This window comes from Manacus candei, unplaced genomic scaffold, assembly GCF_025592945.1.
Source record: "Manacus candei isolate 608988 ecotype Guabito, Panama unplaced genomic scaffold, ASM2559294v1 h1tg000018l, whole genome shotgun sequence".
NCBI lineage: Eukaryota > Metazoa > Chordata > Aves > Passeriformes > Pipridae > Manacus > Manacus candei.
Genome location: NW_026138066.1, coordinates 16586039 through 16604632, shown reverse-complemented (window position 1 = coordinate 16604632; position 18594 = coordinate 16586039). Strand labels below are relative to the sequence as shown.

The 18594-nt window shown below is 49.0% G+C and overlaps 1 protein-coding gene across 1 annotated transcript in view; it reads left to right on the top strand.

The window, feature by feature from the left end:
* Nucleotides 1-12266, top strand: part of LOC127469966 (sodium- and chloride-dependent GABA transporter 1-like) — a 34249-nt gene extending 21983 nt beyond the window's left edge. The window contains exons 7-15 of the mRNA XM_051784957.1: nucleotides 149-283; nucleotides 505-608; nucleotides 917-1041; nucleotides 1839-1951; nucleotides 7113-7244; nucleotides 7968-8070; nucleotides 8479-8579; nucleotides 9361-9528; nucleotides 12162-12266. Of these exons, the coding sequence (XP_051640917.1) occupies nucleotides 149-283; nucleotides 505-608; nucleotides 917-1041; nucleotides 1839-1951; nucleotides 7113-7244; nucleotides 7968-8070; nucleotides 8479-8579; nucleotides 9361-9528; nucleotides 12162-12266 (1086 nt within the window). The remainder of the gene's footprint in view (nucleotides 1-148; nucleotides 284-504; nucleotides 609-916; nucleotides 1042-1838; nucleotides 1952-7112; nucleotides 7245-7967; nucleotides 8071-8478; nucleotides 8580-9360; nucleotides 9529-12161) is intronic.
* Nucleotides 12267-18594: the final 6328 nt, after the last annotated feature.

Genomic DNA, 18594 nt, shown 5'->3' with positions numbered 1-18594 from the left:
AAATGCAAGGAAATTCTGCTGAAAGTGGCTGTGCTTGGGGAGCCTGTCCCCCTCACAGGGGTACATGCCACGTGCAATGACACTGTGGGCAGGAAAGCTCCTGGGCACTGGTGGGCTGAGGGTTTCTCTACCATGGGGTCTTTTTCAGGTTGTGTATTTCTCAGCCACCTATCCCTACTTCATGCTTTTCATCCTCTTATTCCGTGGAGTCACTCTGCCGGGAGCCAAGGAGGGGATCCTCTTCTACCTCACGCCTGACTTCAGAAAGCTCTCCGACTCCGAGGTTTGTGGCCTAGTGATGAAAGCTCCTGTCTCCCAGTTGTGTCTGCATTAGTCTTCCAAAGGCACTCCCCTTGAATATTTTAAGTATTTAAAAAAATCCTGCAATAGTTCCTCGTTCAAACAGTCACGACCCTCACAGGCTAAGACAAAGCTGCACTGAGCTGCTGCAGGAGATGCACCTGCAGCATGGAGTCCCTCCCTCTCCTGGTTCTTTCTCCACAGGTCTGGATGGATGCAGCCACACAGATCTTCTTCTCTTATGGCCTGGGGCTGGGGTCCCTGATTGCTCTGGGGAGCTACAACACTTTCCACAACAATGTCTACAGGTCAGTTTTTTCTTTCCCAGCCTCCTGCATGGTGAGGAGTGCTCAGGGTGAGGTAGGGGGTCGTGGTGAGTCTGGGGTGTCTGACCTCCACTGTCCCCTTAGTGCCAACATGCAGCTCAGGGAACACACTGTGATCTCTACAGAGGGGCTCTCCTGCCTGCAGGACATTTCATATCTCACCTGTGCTACCTCTCCAGGGCATGGACCTGCTCTCAGCAGGGCTTGGTCTTTTATTTACCCCACTCTCCGCTCTTGGCCTCTTGGTAGGGACCTGCAGGTGGTTTCTTTTCCTTCTTTCTCTCTTCCAGAGACTCCATTATTGTCTGTTGTATAAACTCCACTACAAGTGTATTTGCTGGATTTGTTATTTTCTCCATCATTGGCTTCATGTCACACATCACGAAGAAGTCAGTCTCAGAGCTGGCCTCCTCAGGTAAGCAGAAACCCAGTTCAAATGCAACAGCAACCTGTGAGAGCAATTTTTCTGTGAGCATGGGATGCTCCCAGGCCTTTCCAGACTGGGACCCAGGTGCTCTTTGAGCACCCTCCCACCAAGATATGTCTAAGGCACCTGTGGCTGATGTTGGTCACACTCTGGCTGCAAGGGGCATCTCTGTCTGCTTTTAGTGTTCTTCTCCTTTTAGTGCTGAACTTTCATGTGATTTTGCTGTAAGGAAATATTTAGGCCATTCGCTGTCTGAAACCTTCCTGTAGAGAATAGATACTGCCTATGTTTTCAGCAGGCATGATGAAAATTTGGAGTCCCTTTTTCATGTGCAATCTTGAAATTGATCTCAGAATAATTTTTTAACCAAGATGGGACTGTGTCTTTTTGTGCAAAGACATATTTTGAAATTGCTGTCTTCCCAGAGAAAGCTTTTATCTCAAGAAACAGCATTTTGTGGTGGGAAAAAAAAAGGCACTGGGAAAGTTATAAGCAGCTCTCATTTTTGTAGCAAATGCTCCAGCTTCATTTGGTTGTAATAATTTGATGACCTTCTTGCTTGCAGGACTTGTTTTTCCAGTCATTCCTGCCTCCCCGTCCTACCCCTGTGCACTCCACTGGGTCGGTGTGTCACAGACAAAAGCTCAGGTGTTCCTAGCTCCTATATCAAATACCCACAAGTCTTGGCTGGGATTGTTGTCTCTCAGTTCAACCGTGGCCCTTAGCTCAGACTTCCCATCAAATGCTTTATAAACTTGCTCTCACCCCTCTTTTCATTACCACAGGCCCCGGACTGGCTTTCCTTGCCTACCCACAGGTTGTCACACAGCTGCCCCTGTCACCTCTCTGGTCAGTCCTCTTCTTCTCCATGCTGATGATGTTGGGTCTGGATAGTCAGGTGAGACAACCCGGGCACGAGGTGGGGTAAGATACAAAAATATCTTCAGGTATGATGGTGGTGTCCCCTCCTACACCTCTGGACAGTGCTGAGCAGGGTGGTTTTTTAACTCTTAGAGTTGAAATGCAGCTTCATGAAACAAAACCTCCTGTGTGGACATCACCTTTGTGCTCTTCCCTCATGTAGGCATATACTTGGAAGCGTGATGGGATCTGACAACTTCCCAATGCACTAGTCCTTGTCCTGCTGCCCATTAAAAATAAGAGCAATGACCAGTTTCCAGCAGCCCAGCAGAACCAGTCAGCCCTATAAGATATTCACCACTTCCCTGTAGAAGGAGAGGATCTTTGGCAAGCTTTTCTTCGTTCACACCAATTTTTGACCCTGTGGCCAAGTACCAGTGCTGCTGAGTGCACACAGCCCATCCCCACCTTGCTGGGTCACCCTGGCAGCTGAGCTGAGCCTCACAGGCTCTAAGCAGAGCTAGTGGGAAACTAGTCCTGCCGAAATACTTTGCATCACAGGAAAAGGGAAAAAAGATTTCTTTCAAGTAATAACTGCTTTGTTCTTGTAGGACATGACTCCCCCCACTCCCAATGTAGGTACATGAAATAAGGGAAATCAGTATGAACTATTTCATTTCATGCCTGCATGACGGTAGTTTGTGGTCATCTCAGCTCTCTTAGTGTTCTGTGAGAAGCTTGGATGCTTGGAATTTTCTGTCGCCTTGACCAAACTGCATTTCCTGTGAGGCGAGAGAATGTCATTACTTCAGCTTTTCTTCACAGCTTAGGGTAGAAGGTCTCCATGTTCCCTACTCCCAGGAGCCAGAGCCAGCATCTTTGCACAAGGTACTGGTGTCCAGCCAGGCCCAGTGCTCTGGTGGAGCATCAACAGGTTCTGCTGAGAAAAGCAGCGATGCAGGGTTTCAACTGGGGCTCCCTCCGAGTGTGAGGACAGTGGTTTGGTGCACTGTTTTGGCATCGGTGTTGATGACAAAAGTGATCCTGAGCAGAGCTGCAGCTCCCTAGTTTGTAGGTGAGCAGGAATAGATTCTGGCAGAAAGAAGGAATCATGCCTTGGGAAAGGCTGGTGCCCGGATACCTGGGTAGCTTTGCCATCAGGTGAGTCTTACTTGTGGAGGAAGCAGCTGGATGTAGCTAAAGGCCTCTACCCTGCCCCCTCAGAGCCCTCACAAAACAAACAAAAAACCACCATTATCTCTGTGTTTTTACAAGTGGTGATACTTTTTTCTGATAATTCAGCTTAAAAGTAGCTACCCAGTGAAGCAGTGAACTGCAGTGTGCCTCTCTATTCAGTGCATCAAAATCAAAGGCTCCTGCAAAAGCCTGCACTTGGCCTGTCCCATCCTCCCTTATGCCCACGTGCTCTTCCCTTGCAGCACAAACCACCAGTACAAAATGGATGCTCTCCTGGATTACAGGTAGCGTTCACAAATCCAAGCCTAGTTCACAATCAGACTCAGACCTATTCCTGAAATGTCACACCTGGTTTCCAGGAAAATCTAATCAACCAAATCTGGTTTTCAATGATGGCACACTCTCATAAACACATTATAAAGCTCATGTCTGCATTACTACAGTCATTATTTAGCAAAAAAGAAATGCAAATAAGAACTAAATATTCTGAAAAAAGCTACATTTACAGAAAAAAAAATTATGTCCGTGGATTATTCACTCAGAGCCGGTAAATAGTTCAAGGCATGACAATAAGCCCTCTAAGCATTCTGTGGAATTTATTTGCTGCATTTACTTCTGAAATACCCCTTGAAATTCTCCGTGTCCCTTCTGACAGCCAGTCCTGGAGGGCAGTCTGTGGGGGGCTATCATTGCCTGAAGGAGAAGGCTGGGCAGAAACGAAGCATCAAAAGGAAAACAAGCTCTTAAAAAGCACAGCTAAATACATGTGAAATAGCTTTCTGTCTGCATGCTGGAGCTCTGATTCATTCAAACACACCAGCAAAGGCATGGCAGCTTGTGCATATAAAACAAGTAACACAGGCTGCAATAATGCCTGCAATTCCACGTGCATTTTGAAGCATTCATCTAAAAAAACAAGAAAAGGGGAAAAAAAAAGGTGGTTTTGCTACGTGCTGATTTCATATCCTTTGTGGTATTTGCAGATGGGGAGCAGGCATTTTTCATTTGGGTCAGCAGCCCAGTCTGTGAGGCATAGCGGGGCCATAGGGCATTTCTTGCACCCTGTACCCCCAGGGCTGCTGGGCTGAGGCTGCCCCTTGTCTCTGTAGGCTCTGTAGGCACGGCAGAGACGCTTGGAAGCCCAGCTAGTGACGGGAGGTCGGGCTGAGATCTGTGTTAGTGATGCAGCAACAAGCTCCAGCCCTTTAGTGACAATGGGAGTAGGTCCGGCGAGTCACACCTGCCTCTTTCTGTCAGGGTGCTCATCTCATCTGCAGGTCCTTGAATGGGATGAGTGACCTACATGGATGGACATGCACCTCCCTCCTGTGCCCCCACTTGCCACTCGTGTGCCTTAATGTTCACTCTGCTCTCATCCATCCGGGCTTTACTCCTCTTGCGTCTAGACCCTCTTGCGTAATATGCTAATGCTTTCTTTTAACCTACCAGTTTCCAGGTCAGGCATTCATTCCTCAGGGGAGCTTGCAGGCCTTGTGACTGCAAGCCTGTGTCTGTCCCATGTGAGGCCTCCTCTCACGGGTTATTCATGAGGATTTCCAGCTGCTGGCAGTGAGACCACTCGTGGATCTCTGGCTGCACATCTGTGGTCAAACTCCCCACACATCCATGGGTCCCAGTCAGGGTGCTCTGTGTGGTCAAGGAGGGAACAGCAAGCCCTTGACACTGGGAGAGGGTGGGAGAGGGACTCTCCTACAGACTGAGGTGCCACCTATATTGACTCCCAAATCCAGGTTATCAAACCCATTATCCTTGTGTGATGATTAAGCCTTGAAGGGGAAAAAAAGCAAAAGAGCTAAGTTAATGGCAATACAATGCTTAGGAAAGAGACAATATCATGAGGTGAGGCATGAGGAAGAATAGAATATATGCTAAAAATTGTGTCTGGAGGAAGTTGGTGGGAAAAGCAGAGTTTTTTGGAAAGCATACTGTAGTGGCAAGGACAGAAGGCACCCCAATGCCCAGATCCTCACCAATCCTGAAAGCAGCATACTTTCACTCAGAAGAAATGCCTACTTATCTCGTGTGAGGAGCTAAGGTTTGGTATGTAGGCCTGGAGAAGTGGATCTCAGGCCAGCTAGGGAACCACAGTCCACAGGGCTGGAAATGTGAGCCTCCTCCAGGCTGCATCCCTTCTGAAACCTGAGGCTGGTGAGAGGCAGTTTTCAGTAAATGATATGAAGATCATTGCCTGTTTTATGGCTAGAAAAAGCAGTATACTACCATTTGTTTCACCACCTTGTCCATTACACAGCAGCTTGATTTTGATAGGAGACAAAGAGATTTCAACTCACTTTGTAACCCTGTTTCTCATCACCCACCTCCCTGTATTTCCCTCTATGCTTTCCCTGACGTGATCCTTCTTCCTGCACCAAAGGGCTGTCAGTTTTACTCCATCCCGTTATCTGAGACATCATTTTCTTCACTCCTTCTCTGGTGGACACCACCCTCTGCCCCTGACCACCTCTGGCCCCCCCTACAAATCCATTTCTCTCTCTGATCTCGGGTCTCCTGGCCCTGCCCATGGCTCTGGCAGTACCTGGCCATGCATCCACATGGAAAGAATCGCTTTCGACAGTGTTTTTTTTTGTCATGCTATCTCTTCACACTGTGGTGCCAGCTCAGTCCTGACTCTTCCAGACAACAAGCTCGGTGGGATGGGGTGAAGAGCTCGCTGTCTATGAGTATAAAGGCAGCTTAACCCATGCGTGAATGGCAAAAGATGCTTTAATGGCACTTGTGTCCAACATAAAAGGCTTAGCTCATTAAACATTCAAGCTGAAGCCATTGAGCTTTGATGCTTTGGGAATACTGGTTTTCCGTGAGGATGTAAAACCCTGGGCAGACACATTGCCCTTTGCCTTGCTCTGGCCCACGTGGAAGCCAGCCCCAGCAGCCAGCAGTGTGAAAGCTCTTCCAACATCCCTGCCCAGCTAGAGGCACAGCTCAGGCTCTCTGCTTTTCTTCTGTACATCTTTCTAGCCCTCTGCTGCTCTTTTTAGTCCATATACCTCCACCTCCACTCTAGGGGTTCTTTTCTTCCCAGGGACAGGGAGGTCCCTGACTCCCAAGAGCGATGAAACCTTTTTCACTTTCATTGCATGAGCTTTTACATTTGCTCAGGGTGACCAGAGAAGCCAGGAATTTGCTGCTCTTGTTAATTCCCAGGATTTCTACTAGAGGCATAATGTACTGTCTGAGAGCTGTATGTTACCTGTAGTTTCTGGGAGTGAGATATAAAAGTGAATCTCACAGTTTATCAGGAAATAGGAGGAAAGGATGCACTTCACATATATATGGTCAAACTGTCCTCATGCCAGAAGGCAGGACTAGCAGGAGCATTGATTTGAAGGTAACACTCACAGGGAATGTGTTGTGGTGCACACAACATATACTGTGCCTTGTGTAGTGCTTCACAAGCCATCCAGGTGTTTCCATCTCTAGAAAGATGATATGCTGTGAGGATGGGCTTTTGATGTGCCCCATGCATTTAACGTAGTGTGCTTGAAAAAGGACTGGGTAGTCAGAGATGTCGTAGTTATTCACATGCACATGAGACTGGGCAGTGGGTAATGCAGCTCCTTATTAAGTGTTTTAGATCACTGAACAGCACAAGTGTTCTCTTGTGTGTTCCTGTAGACTGGGAAGAGCACACATGGGAAGGGAAGAGCAAGCGAGGTCCAGCATGTGTCCCAGACACACAGCTGTGACACAGAGCCTGGCATGTGGGGGAGCAGGGCAGTGGAGGGGAGGCCTCAGAGAGTTTGTGGAAAGAAAGGAGAGGCTTTTCACAGGAGCAAAAGACAGGGATTTATCTCAGCTATTTTTAAGTATTTAACTTCAGTGCTTTTAGCTCCGTCTCTATTCAGTGAAAGTCTGCAGAGAGTTCTTAAATCGATGAGGTTCTCAGCACTGAAGCTAAATGTGGGTGGGAGCGATGTCAGGCTACTTATGTATATGTCCTTGGTGTATACCTTTTCTAGTTCTGCACGGTGGAAGGGTTCATTACAGCCCTGGTGGATGAGTATCCTCATCTCCTGAGAGCCAGGAAGAAGATCTTCATCGCAGTGGTCTGTTTCATCTCTTATCTCATTGGATTCTCCAACATCACCCAGGTACAGACAGCTGTGTTTATGCCTCCATTCATGACACCCTTCTAGTCACTTTGGCACAGCACAGCAACACCAAAAACTTTGGAAGAAGTGACAACATTTCTCCTAATGTTGAATAAAAGGGTTTGCTCATCACTGCTACATCTCAAGTTACTTAGGATGCCTCCATAATTTTTTACCATTATCCTGTTGTCAGTCTGTCTTGGTATTTTGCTATTTGTAATAAGGGCTCAAGCCAACAGAGCCCAAGCTGGGGAGTGCTTGCTGCAAAGGGTTAAGATAACATAAAAAAAACCAGTCTGCTGGGGCCCTGAATTTCTGGGGCTGAAGCCAAGGTTCACATGAGGGACAGTGAGGGCTGAGTGATCTGGAGACCATTTGTGGACCACTGAAGGTTCATGAGGAGGCAAGGCAAAACTCCTGGGAAGGGCAGAGCAGACTAAATTCAGCGACTCCATCTAAAGCAGAGAAATATAAGAGATCCTAGTGAATTACTGGTTTTCTTCTCACCCTTGGCTATGCCTGAACAGACTGGCTAATTGTCTGCAAGAGCACATCAGTTTTGCTGCTGGGAACCAGGCTCCAGTAGAAACATTGCAACACTGGCTCTACTGTCCAAGGAAATTAACATTAAAGCCAACAGACAGGGACAGTAGCAATCGAAGCTGCTGACTGATATTGTCGACCAAAATCTATAACTCCTTAACCCTGTTTTTGTCTCTTCAGGGTGGCATTTATGTCTTCAAGCTGTTTGATTACTACTCAGCCAGTGGCATGTGTCTTCTCTTTCTTGTCTTCTTTGAGACCATCTCAATTTCTTGGTGTTATGGTAAGCACAGAACACCTCGTTCCTTTGTTTCCTCCATGGGCACGGTGAGTTATTTCAAAAGCCTCCCACAGTGAAGCCAATGACAATTTTGCAACTGAAAATAGCTTAGACTGATAACCCCAGAAAATCAGGAGTGGAAGGCTGTCATCTCACTTCTCCAGCCCATCACAAAGACCTCTGCACAAACTGACAGATGCCTAGGGTACTTCACTCTGGGCCTTCAAGGGGACACCAGGAACATGGAAGCTGTTAGCAGGAATTTGCTTTTGTGTCCCAGTACCCCATCCCCTCCAGAAAATGCGTCTCTCATGCCTCTTGCTGTGACTGGCCTGTGCTGTGTCATGAGAAGATGTGTTAACCATCGTGCTGAGATGGGATGTTTTTTTCAATGCTCATTTCTTCTTGTAGGTGTGAACAGGTTTTACAGGAACATCGAAGAAATGATTGGCTACAAGCCTTGCATCTGGTGGAAGATCTGCTGGGCCTTCTTCACACCTCTTGTCTGCCTGGTAAGACCTGGGGCATCCTATCTGCAGGTGTGGGTCAAGAAGGGCCCCTCAGTTTGGATGGACTGTAGGGGAAACACTATATTCTCCACCTAGTATAGGGCTGGTGCAAGGCGGTCCCAGGTAGACTTGAGATGGGCAAAGTGATACAGGAGCCTCTTTCACTCTGCCTGCTAGAAATCACCCATAAGAAAAGTTCTAGGTGATTGTTTTAATCTAAATGAGGCCATTAGTTCTTCATTCTTCTTTCTGAGATGCCAGAAGATAAGCAAAATAATTTACTGCTTTAAAAAGCTATTATTGGTTCTGGTGAAGGCTCTTAGCTACTCCAGCTCCAGCTTCAGCCCCTGACAGGCTTGTCAGAGCAAAAGCTATCAGCAAATGCAGGATAATTGACTGTAGAGCAATTTGGCCTTTGCTGATTCTTGCCCTTCCAGCAGAAGTAGTGCAGGGAATGGCAGGAAAAGGCCAGTGACAGGAAGATGAAGACTCCTGAGGCCAGCTGTGAGGATGCTATTAACTTGCTTAGGAACCGGTGTGGGGGCACTGCTTGTCTAAGTAGCCTAGTGAAGAAGAAAATCAGGAGTATTCCAGTTCCAGCTTTTTACATGTGATAAGAATTTATTTCAGATTACCAGTTGATGGGCTGAAAGACTCTAGACTAGTTTAAAGAGTTGTTCAGTTGCTCTAAGACTGTTGGGACCTAAGAGGATAATGAAGGAAAGACTTTATGGGCTCTGATTTTGCATGCCTTCACCTGCATTGGCTGGTGCTCTTTTCCCAGGGTGTGTTCTTCTTCAGTGTGGTGGAAATGACCCCTCTGACACTGGGAAAATACGTCTATCCTGCGTGGGGACAAGGCCTTGGTTGGCTTATGGCTCTGTCCTCCATGGTTCTGATTCCAGGATATATGCTGTACTCTTTCTTCACCTCAAAGGGGACTCTCCGGCAGGTATGAACAGCTTTACCACTCCTCTCTGCTCAGGGTAGGTGTGTCTGGCTGTGGCTGGCCACGTAGGCAGACCTTCAGGTAGTCTACACTTTGGTCCGTTGTTCCTCACTGAGATTTGTGTTGTCACCATCACAAAAAGGGAGCCCTCGCCCCTGGAATATCCCTTTGGTGCAGGTGACTGGAGCCCAGGAAAAGACTGGGAAGAAATCTTTGAGATTTCATAACCCAGAGGAATCCAGGTTCCTGACGGTCCCTGGCTATGAGCATGGTTACTTGGCAATTCTCAGCAGAGAGATCAGCATCCTCCAAGCGTGGATCTTGAAGTGTCTTGGGCTGGGACCTGCTACCAACAGAGACAAGCACAGTGGTAGTTTGCCGTGTGCTTTGCAAAGTGCACTCAGTGACTGAGGGGTTAAGAAGCAAGGAATACTTTTATGCAGGACCCACAATACCCACTAGTCTTGTTTAAAACGTTTTCTTTAGTAATTTGAGCAGGGTTTTATGTAGCAGTGAATCATGAGTCTGTATGTCATACCTAGTACTTACTGTTAAGATTTTATTTACGGTGTTGACATTCAGTCTTGAGAGCACTGTGCAAAAAGTCACTGGCTTGGTGCTGTCTGCTGCAAACTACAGATGTAAGAAGTCCCCCCAGGGGTGCTCATTTATGGCTTTCCCAGCCCAGCTGCAATAGCAAGCAGACGCCATCTAAACCCCATGAGCTCACTTCATGGATGCTGTATTTCGAACAATGTTTAACTCAGAAATGTTTTGGCTGGAATTACTGGGCTTAGGTCAACTTCAGGCTCTCTACCTCTGAGGTCAAGTTGCAGGTGGATTTGAGTTTTCTTCCTGCCAGCCTTCCATTTCGATGTGCTCTGATGTGGGAACTGAGTGAGTCTGGGGTCTCAGATCTGCTTTCAGTTCTGGTCTCTCATCTGAAGCTGGGTTTAGGTACTTGTCATTGGTGTTGAGATCCACCTTGGCACTCCTGCAGGACTCAAGCCAGGGTGTTGTCAAGCCACTTTGGAGATTTTGGGTTAAAGGCCAGCATCAATTCCAGCAGAAGCTCCTTTCTCAGACATTTAGAGGGTTCCTTATTCCCTCATTATATGAGCTGGAAAAGGGGAGAAGGGAAGCCCGAAAGTACAGATATGAGTTCAACCCTTTGCCTAGTCTCAGTCCTGTTTTACTAGAGGCGGAGGAAGCACATCCCAGCATCTGGGGGAGCCCAGGCTGGCCTGTGGTCTCCCAGGAGTAGCTCAACTCCTTCTGACAAAGGGCTTGTGCTAATTATACACGTAACAAGAGTGGCAACACCAGCACTTCCAAAGTGCTGGGGGCTCCCGTTTTGCCCCAGGGCATGGAGAGCAGCTCATGAGCATCCACCCATCCCCTCTGCATCTTGTGCAAACCAGCAGTACCAGTAAGCAGTGTGAGTGGCTGATGTGTGCCCTCCCTGTCTGGCTCTTCCTCTAACATTGCCCACACACATGATGAGACCCAGACCCCTCTCAATCGTTCATAGACCCAGGAGTGAGCAGCAGATGGCACCATGAAGAAAGCAGGCTAATCTGTGAATGTGTCTGTTGGTATCAGAGAGACAGAGAGAATTTTTGGCCTCTTATATGCCCAGATCCTGGATTAATTTGTAATAGAGCTGGAGCTGGAGGGAAATTAGATGCCAATCCTGAATAAAGTGGTTTTGACAGACAGGGAAGATTACAAGTCATTTTGATTCTACTGAGCATGAATGTGAGAGGGCAAAAAAAAAAAGACCAGAATGGTAGAAGCAACTCAGTGAACATTTCAGGGACTACACCCAGCAACAGCTACTTCAGTAGGAGCTTGTTTCTCTTGCTGAAAAGAGGTTCTACCTGTCTTAGTGATGTCTGTTAAGGTCAGGCTCAATCTGCCCCTGCTTCTTTTCTGCAGTGGACAGCATCAGTCTCCCCCTGACCGGCAAAAGTGATTCATTGTTCTTCATCACTCCTGATGCTCAGTCCACATGCCTCCAGCAATTACTTGCCCCTCCATATTTTCCCGGGTTCTTTGCTTCACATTACTTGACTCTGCACTTTTCATTTGATCAGCTCGGGGTGACAGGAGTTGCTGCTGTGCAAAGGTTTGTTCAGGTGGATGGTCTCATCTACATCAAAGGCAAAGATCATAACCTTGTTAGCCTGGTGTAGTTACTTAGTAATGCTTTGTAATTATTTTGGGCTGGGCTTTGCTAACGAAGATTTGGACTTTGTAATCAACAGTAGCGGAAAATGGGTCTACTCTGAAGCCTGTGACAGCGCAGCTCTCTCTTGTTCCTCCTTGCAGCTGGTCTTGTCTGGTAACAGTTTGCCTGTGTTATCAGGATGATCCCTGTATTTCAGATAAAAGGAGGAGCTGCTGTGCTGTGTGTGGCACCAAAGCAAAGGTGACTTGCAGCGGTTTTTGGATTCAATGAGTGGTGCTGCGGGAGCCACTTCTGCTGCATGCGCCACCCCCTCACCCTGTAACTAGGGTCACCTCTGAGGCTTGGGGAGAGGGGTCCCAACCCTCAGCTGCTGCCGTGCCCTGGCTGTCCCACTGCTGCCGCCCCCAGCCCCTGGCTGACACTTTCTCCCTTTATTCCTGGGCAGCGTTTGCAGCAGATGACACAGCCCAAAGCAGAGGGGCACGTGCAGAACAACGGCCTCCAGCCAAAGACGTCCTTGAATGGGAGGATCTCAGATGCCACTGTCTAAGAGGAAAGCCTAGGAGGAAAGCCTCGCCCTGTCCCGTAGCTGCTCACTCCACATTGTCCCTCGAGCTCCTCCGGCACAGCTTCATGTCCCTGGCTCCATGATGGCTTTTACTTGTTGAAGAGGGGACCTGGCGGAGGAACCTGCTTGTGTCCCTCCTGGCCTGGCTTACCAAGGCGCTGAACAAGCTGTCACCGGGGCATTGTGAGGTGACTGTCTTCATCCTGCAGCATCCTGGTCCAGGCTCTCAGGGAGGAGCAGCCGGTGCCCACGCCTTCCTCCTCCTGAGCAGAGGTGATGTCTCTAGAGAGCTTAGACTGACTGTTGTCCACTTCTTTGCTTTTCTTGCCTTTCCATGTGAAACTCTGCAGAGCATCCCCCAGCACACAGCTGTGCTTTCACCCCACAGATCTTGCTGACACTGGGTTCAAATCGCAGGTGGCTGTTGATTTATGGAGCATAAACCAACACTAACAAACAACTGGAGGGGATTTGCAGAACAAAGGATACTAGTGCAGAACAAGGGATTCTAGTGAGGAGTCCAGCATGCTGGTAGCTGTAGGACACCACCTCAAAACTGGAGAAGGGCTTACGGACAATGTGTGCTGCTCACAGGTGCCAGGTTTCAGCCCTGCACAGTCTCCAGCTGTGTTCCCTGCATCCATTGGGGCTGGCCCTGTGAGTCAAAGCCCTGCAGAGCAGGCAGCCTTTCTCTTCTGGAGCATTCTGCCCTCTGCAGATCTGTGTAGTAGCTAGTCCCTGACCCTAAAATGCAATTAAAAGGGTAAGTGAAGGGCTCTTTGCTAGAGGCTATCCGAATCTCCTACATGGTCACTCTCTGCTACAAACAGCTTTGTGCAGAGGCAAGAGGTCCACCATGTGATTGAGAGATTTTCCAGCACTCCTCCCAGCCAATCTCCCACCAACTGGAAAAAGGTAGTTCCTGCCAAACACCCGCCCTGGCTGCATCCCTGGGTGGGAAATAATAAGATGCAGCATAGTGCCCATGGATGGTTTAGTTTACACCTTTTCTGTGAAGTGGCAACAGCTAAATCCCAGGAGCTCCTGAGGCAATTGGTAGGATGTAGCCCCCATGCTTAAACCCGCCCCTGTGAACCAGTGCTGATGTCCCATGGGAAGTATCTGTACAGCCTGCTGCTGGCATTGGCATATCCCAACTCCCAACACACACCACAGGAGACAGTGAGCTGGTGTAGATGATGCTGGAGGAGGGTAACACCACAGAGAAGGCTGGGAAGTATTTCAGAGCAGTCCTAAAGCAGCAACATATTTCTTGGTTATAAAGCCTTGTGAAAGAAGGTGTCTCATCATAGCACCATGTGTAGATGTGACAGTGATGTTCCCATTTGTGCCAGCTGCCCAATGACCCCATGCAGGGATACCTGTGTACTCAGGGCATTTGAAGAGCACCCACCACACGTGCACACATGGTGTGACAGTGCAGATTAGTCTCTCCCCACACATAACACAGCACTGGCACTGCTCACACTTCCAGGTTCAGCTCAGAATCAACAACCTCATAAATGAGCATCCAAGAAAAGCTATGTCCCACCCACACTTCCTACTGAAGAGTCTGGTCTCAAGAGTGACACAGTGCAGTCCCCTCGAGGTCCCACCTCAGGCACCAGCTGAGTGATGAGCCTTTGCACAGTTGTCCTGCACTCCGACAGCAGCTGCAAAATGCTGCAGGTTGGCCCTGTGCTGCCTGTCCCTGGGACCTGCCAGTGCACTGGGCCAACCTGCTCTTCTGCCAGTCTTCCAGCCTGAGGATCAGTAACAGAAAGAGGAAAGTTTTCTGGTTAAAGCTGAAGTCAGTCACCTTTGGGGGTGGGTCCCCTGCCAACTTGCCAATGCATCTCAATTAATGTTGTTTCAGATGTGTAACCCATTTTTGTTTGTACACGTGGCTCTTAGTGGCTGTGGCTGCCAGGCCTTGAGTGTGTGTTTTGTGGTCTCCAACACCCCGAGCTGGGATCACACCCTGTTCCATGTGTAATCAGTCGGGTGTTTGTGTCAAAAAAATCACAGCTGTTAAACAGACGTGAGGAAACACCGAATTTGCAGGCTTGATCTCGTAAAGCCGAAAGCCAAACACTGAGAGCTGCAATCATAGCTCATCACAATTAATCTCAGCCCGTCACAGACATGTCATCTTTCCTTGTCCCTTATTTGTCTGCGCTAGTACAGCTGAAAATTTCTATTCCAATTTCACCTATTTTTATGAACCGGGGCAGTAAAGGAAACCACTCTTTATAAGAAGAGGGACATCTGTGTTGAAAATAAATGTTAAACCTCTGATCTTTGCAGTAATGACCTTTACTAGACACCTACTTTTGCCTGTACATCCAGGTCACATAACCTCCCTCCCCTCAAATGCAGACTGAGGGTTGCACAGGCAGGTGACGGACAGAGGAGTCAGTTCTTGAGAGAGGCCTTGAAATCATGGAAGACCTTGTTTTTTTCCAGCTTCATTGGGTCAGCTCAGGTCTGAGGCAGAACAAAGTCAGTGTCAGGGGTAATTTTTTAAACGCTTGGCCAAAGAGCTTAATTGCTGTTCAAAGGTTGTTCAGAGCTGTTCAAAGGTTGTTCCTCTGAGGGAGTGGAGAAGGAAGGGTCAAGAAAACCAACTCCTTTTCCTGGTTGTTGAGAAAATCTCTAACCCCCCAGTTCCTGTTTGCTAGGATTTTAGCCCCAGCATCTCTCTGACTTGTGGTCTCGCCTGTGGCACATCTTTCCAGGTGTAGCAGCAGGGGCTGCCCTATGCATGGACTGCTCATAATAATATTTGTTGAGATTTAACCACTTGTTTAGTTTTCTGCCTGGGACCTTCTCCTTTGCTCTCCCTCCTGCACTTCTCTGTTTTGTTTTCTTTTCTCACTTCTTCCCCACTATCATCCATCCAGTGGAAATAATCTACCTCACCTTGCTTCTTCCTGCTTTTTCAGTTCCACTACTGTAAAATTACAGCTCTCCCTCCTTTCTCTTCTCCTTTCTGTTCTTTCCTCATTTCTATCTCTTTCTATTAACACCAGCCTCTCTTTCCTGTTTCTCTCATGTGCTCTCCTTCCAGCCTTATTACTCATTCCTGTGTGCTGTGGCTCAGCTGGTCACCGTGTGCATGCTCGACCCTTCTGCCCATTGAAAACTGGAGTTCAGGACCCTATGGAGGAACTCACCTTTTTGCAGTATCCAGTCCCTAAGAAGCAATTGCTACCCCAATATCAAAATTGTAATGAAGTTCCAGCTACCTTTTCCTCCTCTTTTCACCAGAAAGTGGTGCCAAGCAATGCTATCTCTCAGTATTACTAGAAAGATATTTTGACCCACATTCTACCAGTCCACAGAGCTGTGCCTGTTCTTAAAGATTTTGTGGCCTTTCCTGTTTTGGCACAATTTTATTTCCACCATGAATCCTTGGATCTGTGAAGTCTGGCATGTGTAAATTTGCAGGTAGGAATCTGTCCTTAGTCAAGCTCTGTCTGGTTGACTGATCCCCTTCTCCAGCATTTCAAACTCATCCTTAGCACTAGCAGAGCCTTCCCACCTTCCTCACACACAGGTTTCCCATCTAGTGAGAGGTCAGGGATGGTGATGGCTCCCCTTGAACTCATCCCACACCTCTGAAATGCCACTATGGCCAGGTCCAGCAAAGCAGCCATATCTGCACGTTGTCTTTTTGACATCAGGCTTTGGATACTGATTTTTTTGGATACTGATTGCTCCGTGCCAGTGACTCCTCTGTAAGAACTGCTTTTGTGCTGTTCCCATGGTGTGTCACTTCTGCTGACCACCCCTCTGCTCCTCATTCCTTTTGACTCACCCAGAAGAGAGGATGCATACATAGCCAGGAGGTGGGATGCCCCCCTCTCCCCTCTGCTGTGGTTCAAATGGGGACTTTGCTCCCCTGTGCTTATGTACAGAACTCCTACCTTTTGTCTGCCCCCCTCACCTCCCCAGCACCTGCCAGCCTCTCCCTCCCACCACGGGCAGCTGCTTGAAATAATCCTCTGTGAAACCTCTTAGTTCTAAAGAGCTATTTAGGGAGCTGTGCTCAAATCCCTCTGAAATCCTCTTTTTCCTGAGGGCTGCAAAATACAAAATAAATGCCACTGCCCCTCTGCTGCAGTGGGGGCTGAGGTGGGCCATGGGGACAGCAGGATTGTTTCATTGCTGCTCAGGTGCTGCTTCCCCTGGAGTTCCAGGTGTGATCCTCTCCCCTGGGAGAGGGGAGCTCTTCCTGCTACCATTCTCCCAGATGTGCTCCAAGAGCTGGCAGCTGGCAGCTGGTTGTGAAACACGTGTGCAATGTCTGTGACACGATCCTGGTGCCGTGTAAGGCTGCACTGTAAGGCTTTGGCCAGCTGACCACCGTGTAGACTGTAGTCTCTCCACAGCTCTGTTAAATGATGTGTTGGGCACAGTTGTGCTGAGCATCAGAGAGTGCTCTTAAAGCAGGTGTCATTCCGGATGAGCAACTTGTCCTTATCCCTCGTCTGTCCCGAGGGGAGTCTCTCGGGATTGGAGGATCCTGGTTGCATTTGGTGATGGCCAAATGGGGAGGGGGTCTGCACCACCAAGAGGCATGTCCACTGTGCTTTTGCTTGTAGTGAGGGCTACCAGCTTGTACCAAGCACTACCTGCTTTTCTCAGGACCTTGAGCACATGGTGCTCAGCACTGGCTGTCAGTACTGGCACTGGAGGCCACATGGTGCACCTGTACAACTTGGCCTTCATCTCCTGATGTCTGATCCTGCCTTTGTACAACTCTAGATATTGGTCAGAGTCTACCCGAGCAGCTCAAGGTAGGAAGAAATAGCCTGGAGATTCTGAAACCTACTGATGACACCTGCGAGCTTTCAAAAATGTGTGCAAGGACCATTCTGATCATTTCACGACTCAAAGCCCTTGAAAAGGCAAGAAAAGATATGTCAAAGGAGGGTTGAAAGATGGGAGCTACCACGGGGGCTGGCTACCATCTCCCCTCCACTTCCTTGACCACTACAGCAGTCCTTGGTTCAGGCACCTGTCACTTCTTCCTCCCTTCTCTGCTTTGCATCCTCTTACTTACATGCCTCACCTTCTCTCTTCAGGAAGAGGCTTGCCTGCCCATGCCAGTTTTCTCTCCTCCTTAGCCCTGCTTTGCACCTGTCAGCCCCGAATTGCTGGTCAGCCGTGCCTGTTGCTGGGCTAGGGGGTGGCCAGAGCAGGCAGTCTGGCAGGGAGGGGAGGGGCAGGCTCTGCACAGAGACTGGGGCACTGGGCCCTTTCCTGCTCACACAGTCACCCCTGTGCAGTTCCATGGCTCCTTCCTTCACCAGAGCTTCTCACTGTCTCTGCTCTCAGCACTCCTTCCTGGCATGGGAATCCAGTGCTGTTTTATGGACATCTAACAGGGATGTCAGAGATTTTACCCTACGCGACTGACAGCCCTCCACAAATTCACAGGAGGCGAGTAACAAGGTACCAAGGGCACTCTGAAAGCAAAAGCCACAGTGCTGCACACTCCAAGCATTTTAAGATCTTTCCTCCACTTTCTATGTCTTTAATAGCATGTTAAAGTGGTGTTTCTCATCAGAGGTCCAGGCAGGCGTTGAACCTGCTCAGAGCTGCATGGCGGCAGTGATGTTACCACCCTGGGCCTTGGGGTTTGTTCTCCCCATCAGGAGCAACCCCCAGGACTGGTGTCCCCTCCTCCAGCGCATCAAGTGCCCTACCCAGCGTGTGTCCCTCTGTGTCCCCTCTTGTGCCCCAGGGGTGTGTGTCAGGAGGGCTTCCTGGGGGACTGTGTGGTGTTTCCCCTGGCTTTAGTGCTTGCCCTGGCACATCCCATGGGACTGAGACCCACGTGCAGCTGTGAACCACTGGATAAAGGGGTTTGAGCCACAGCACAATGCCCATGGGGGAGACCCAGGAGGTGGTCCTGGAGAGACCCTGGCAAGTGGCAGGGGGATAGGATGGCATCCCAGTGTCCCCATTGCAGCCCTGGCTGAGGCAGCACTGCCAAGGGCAGTGTGGGGCTCCTGCCAAGCTTGTGTCCATCATTCCTGTGATGCTGTCAGCTGGGAAGTGTCCATGTCTGGAGATGCTCAGGAGAGGTTAGTGCTCGCCACGCCAATACCTGACAGCCGTGACACTGATGGAGATGCCTCCTGACAGCCTGGCATGATGCCGCTGTGCTGCCAAGAAAACAGCACCAGCATTCACTGGGATCTCAGGGACCAGCCACGGGCTCTCATGGGGTTCCATGTGTCTCTAGCACAGCTCCTGGGAACCAGCAGCCCTCACCCCCACAGCTGCAGCTCTGTGAGGA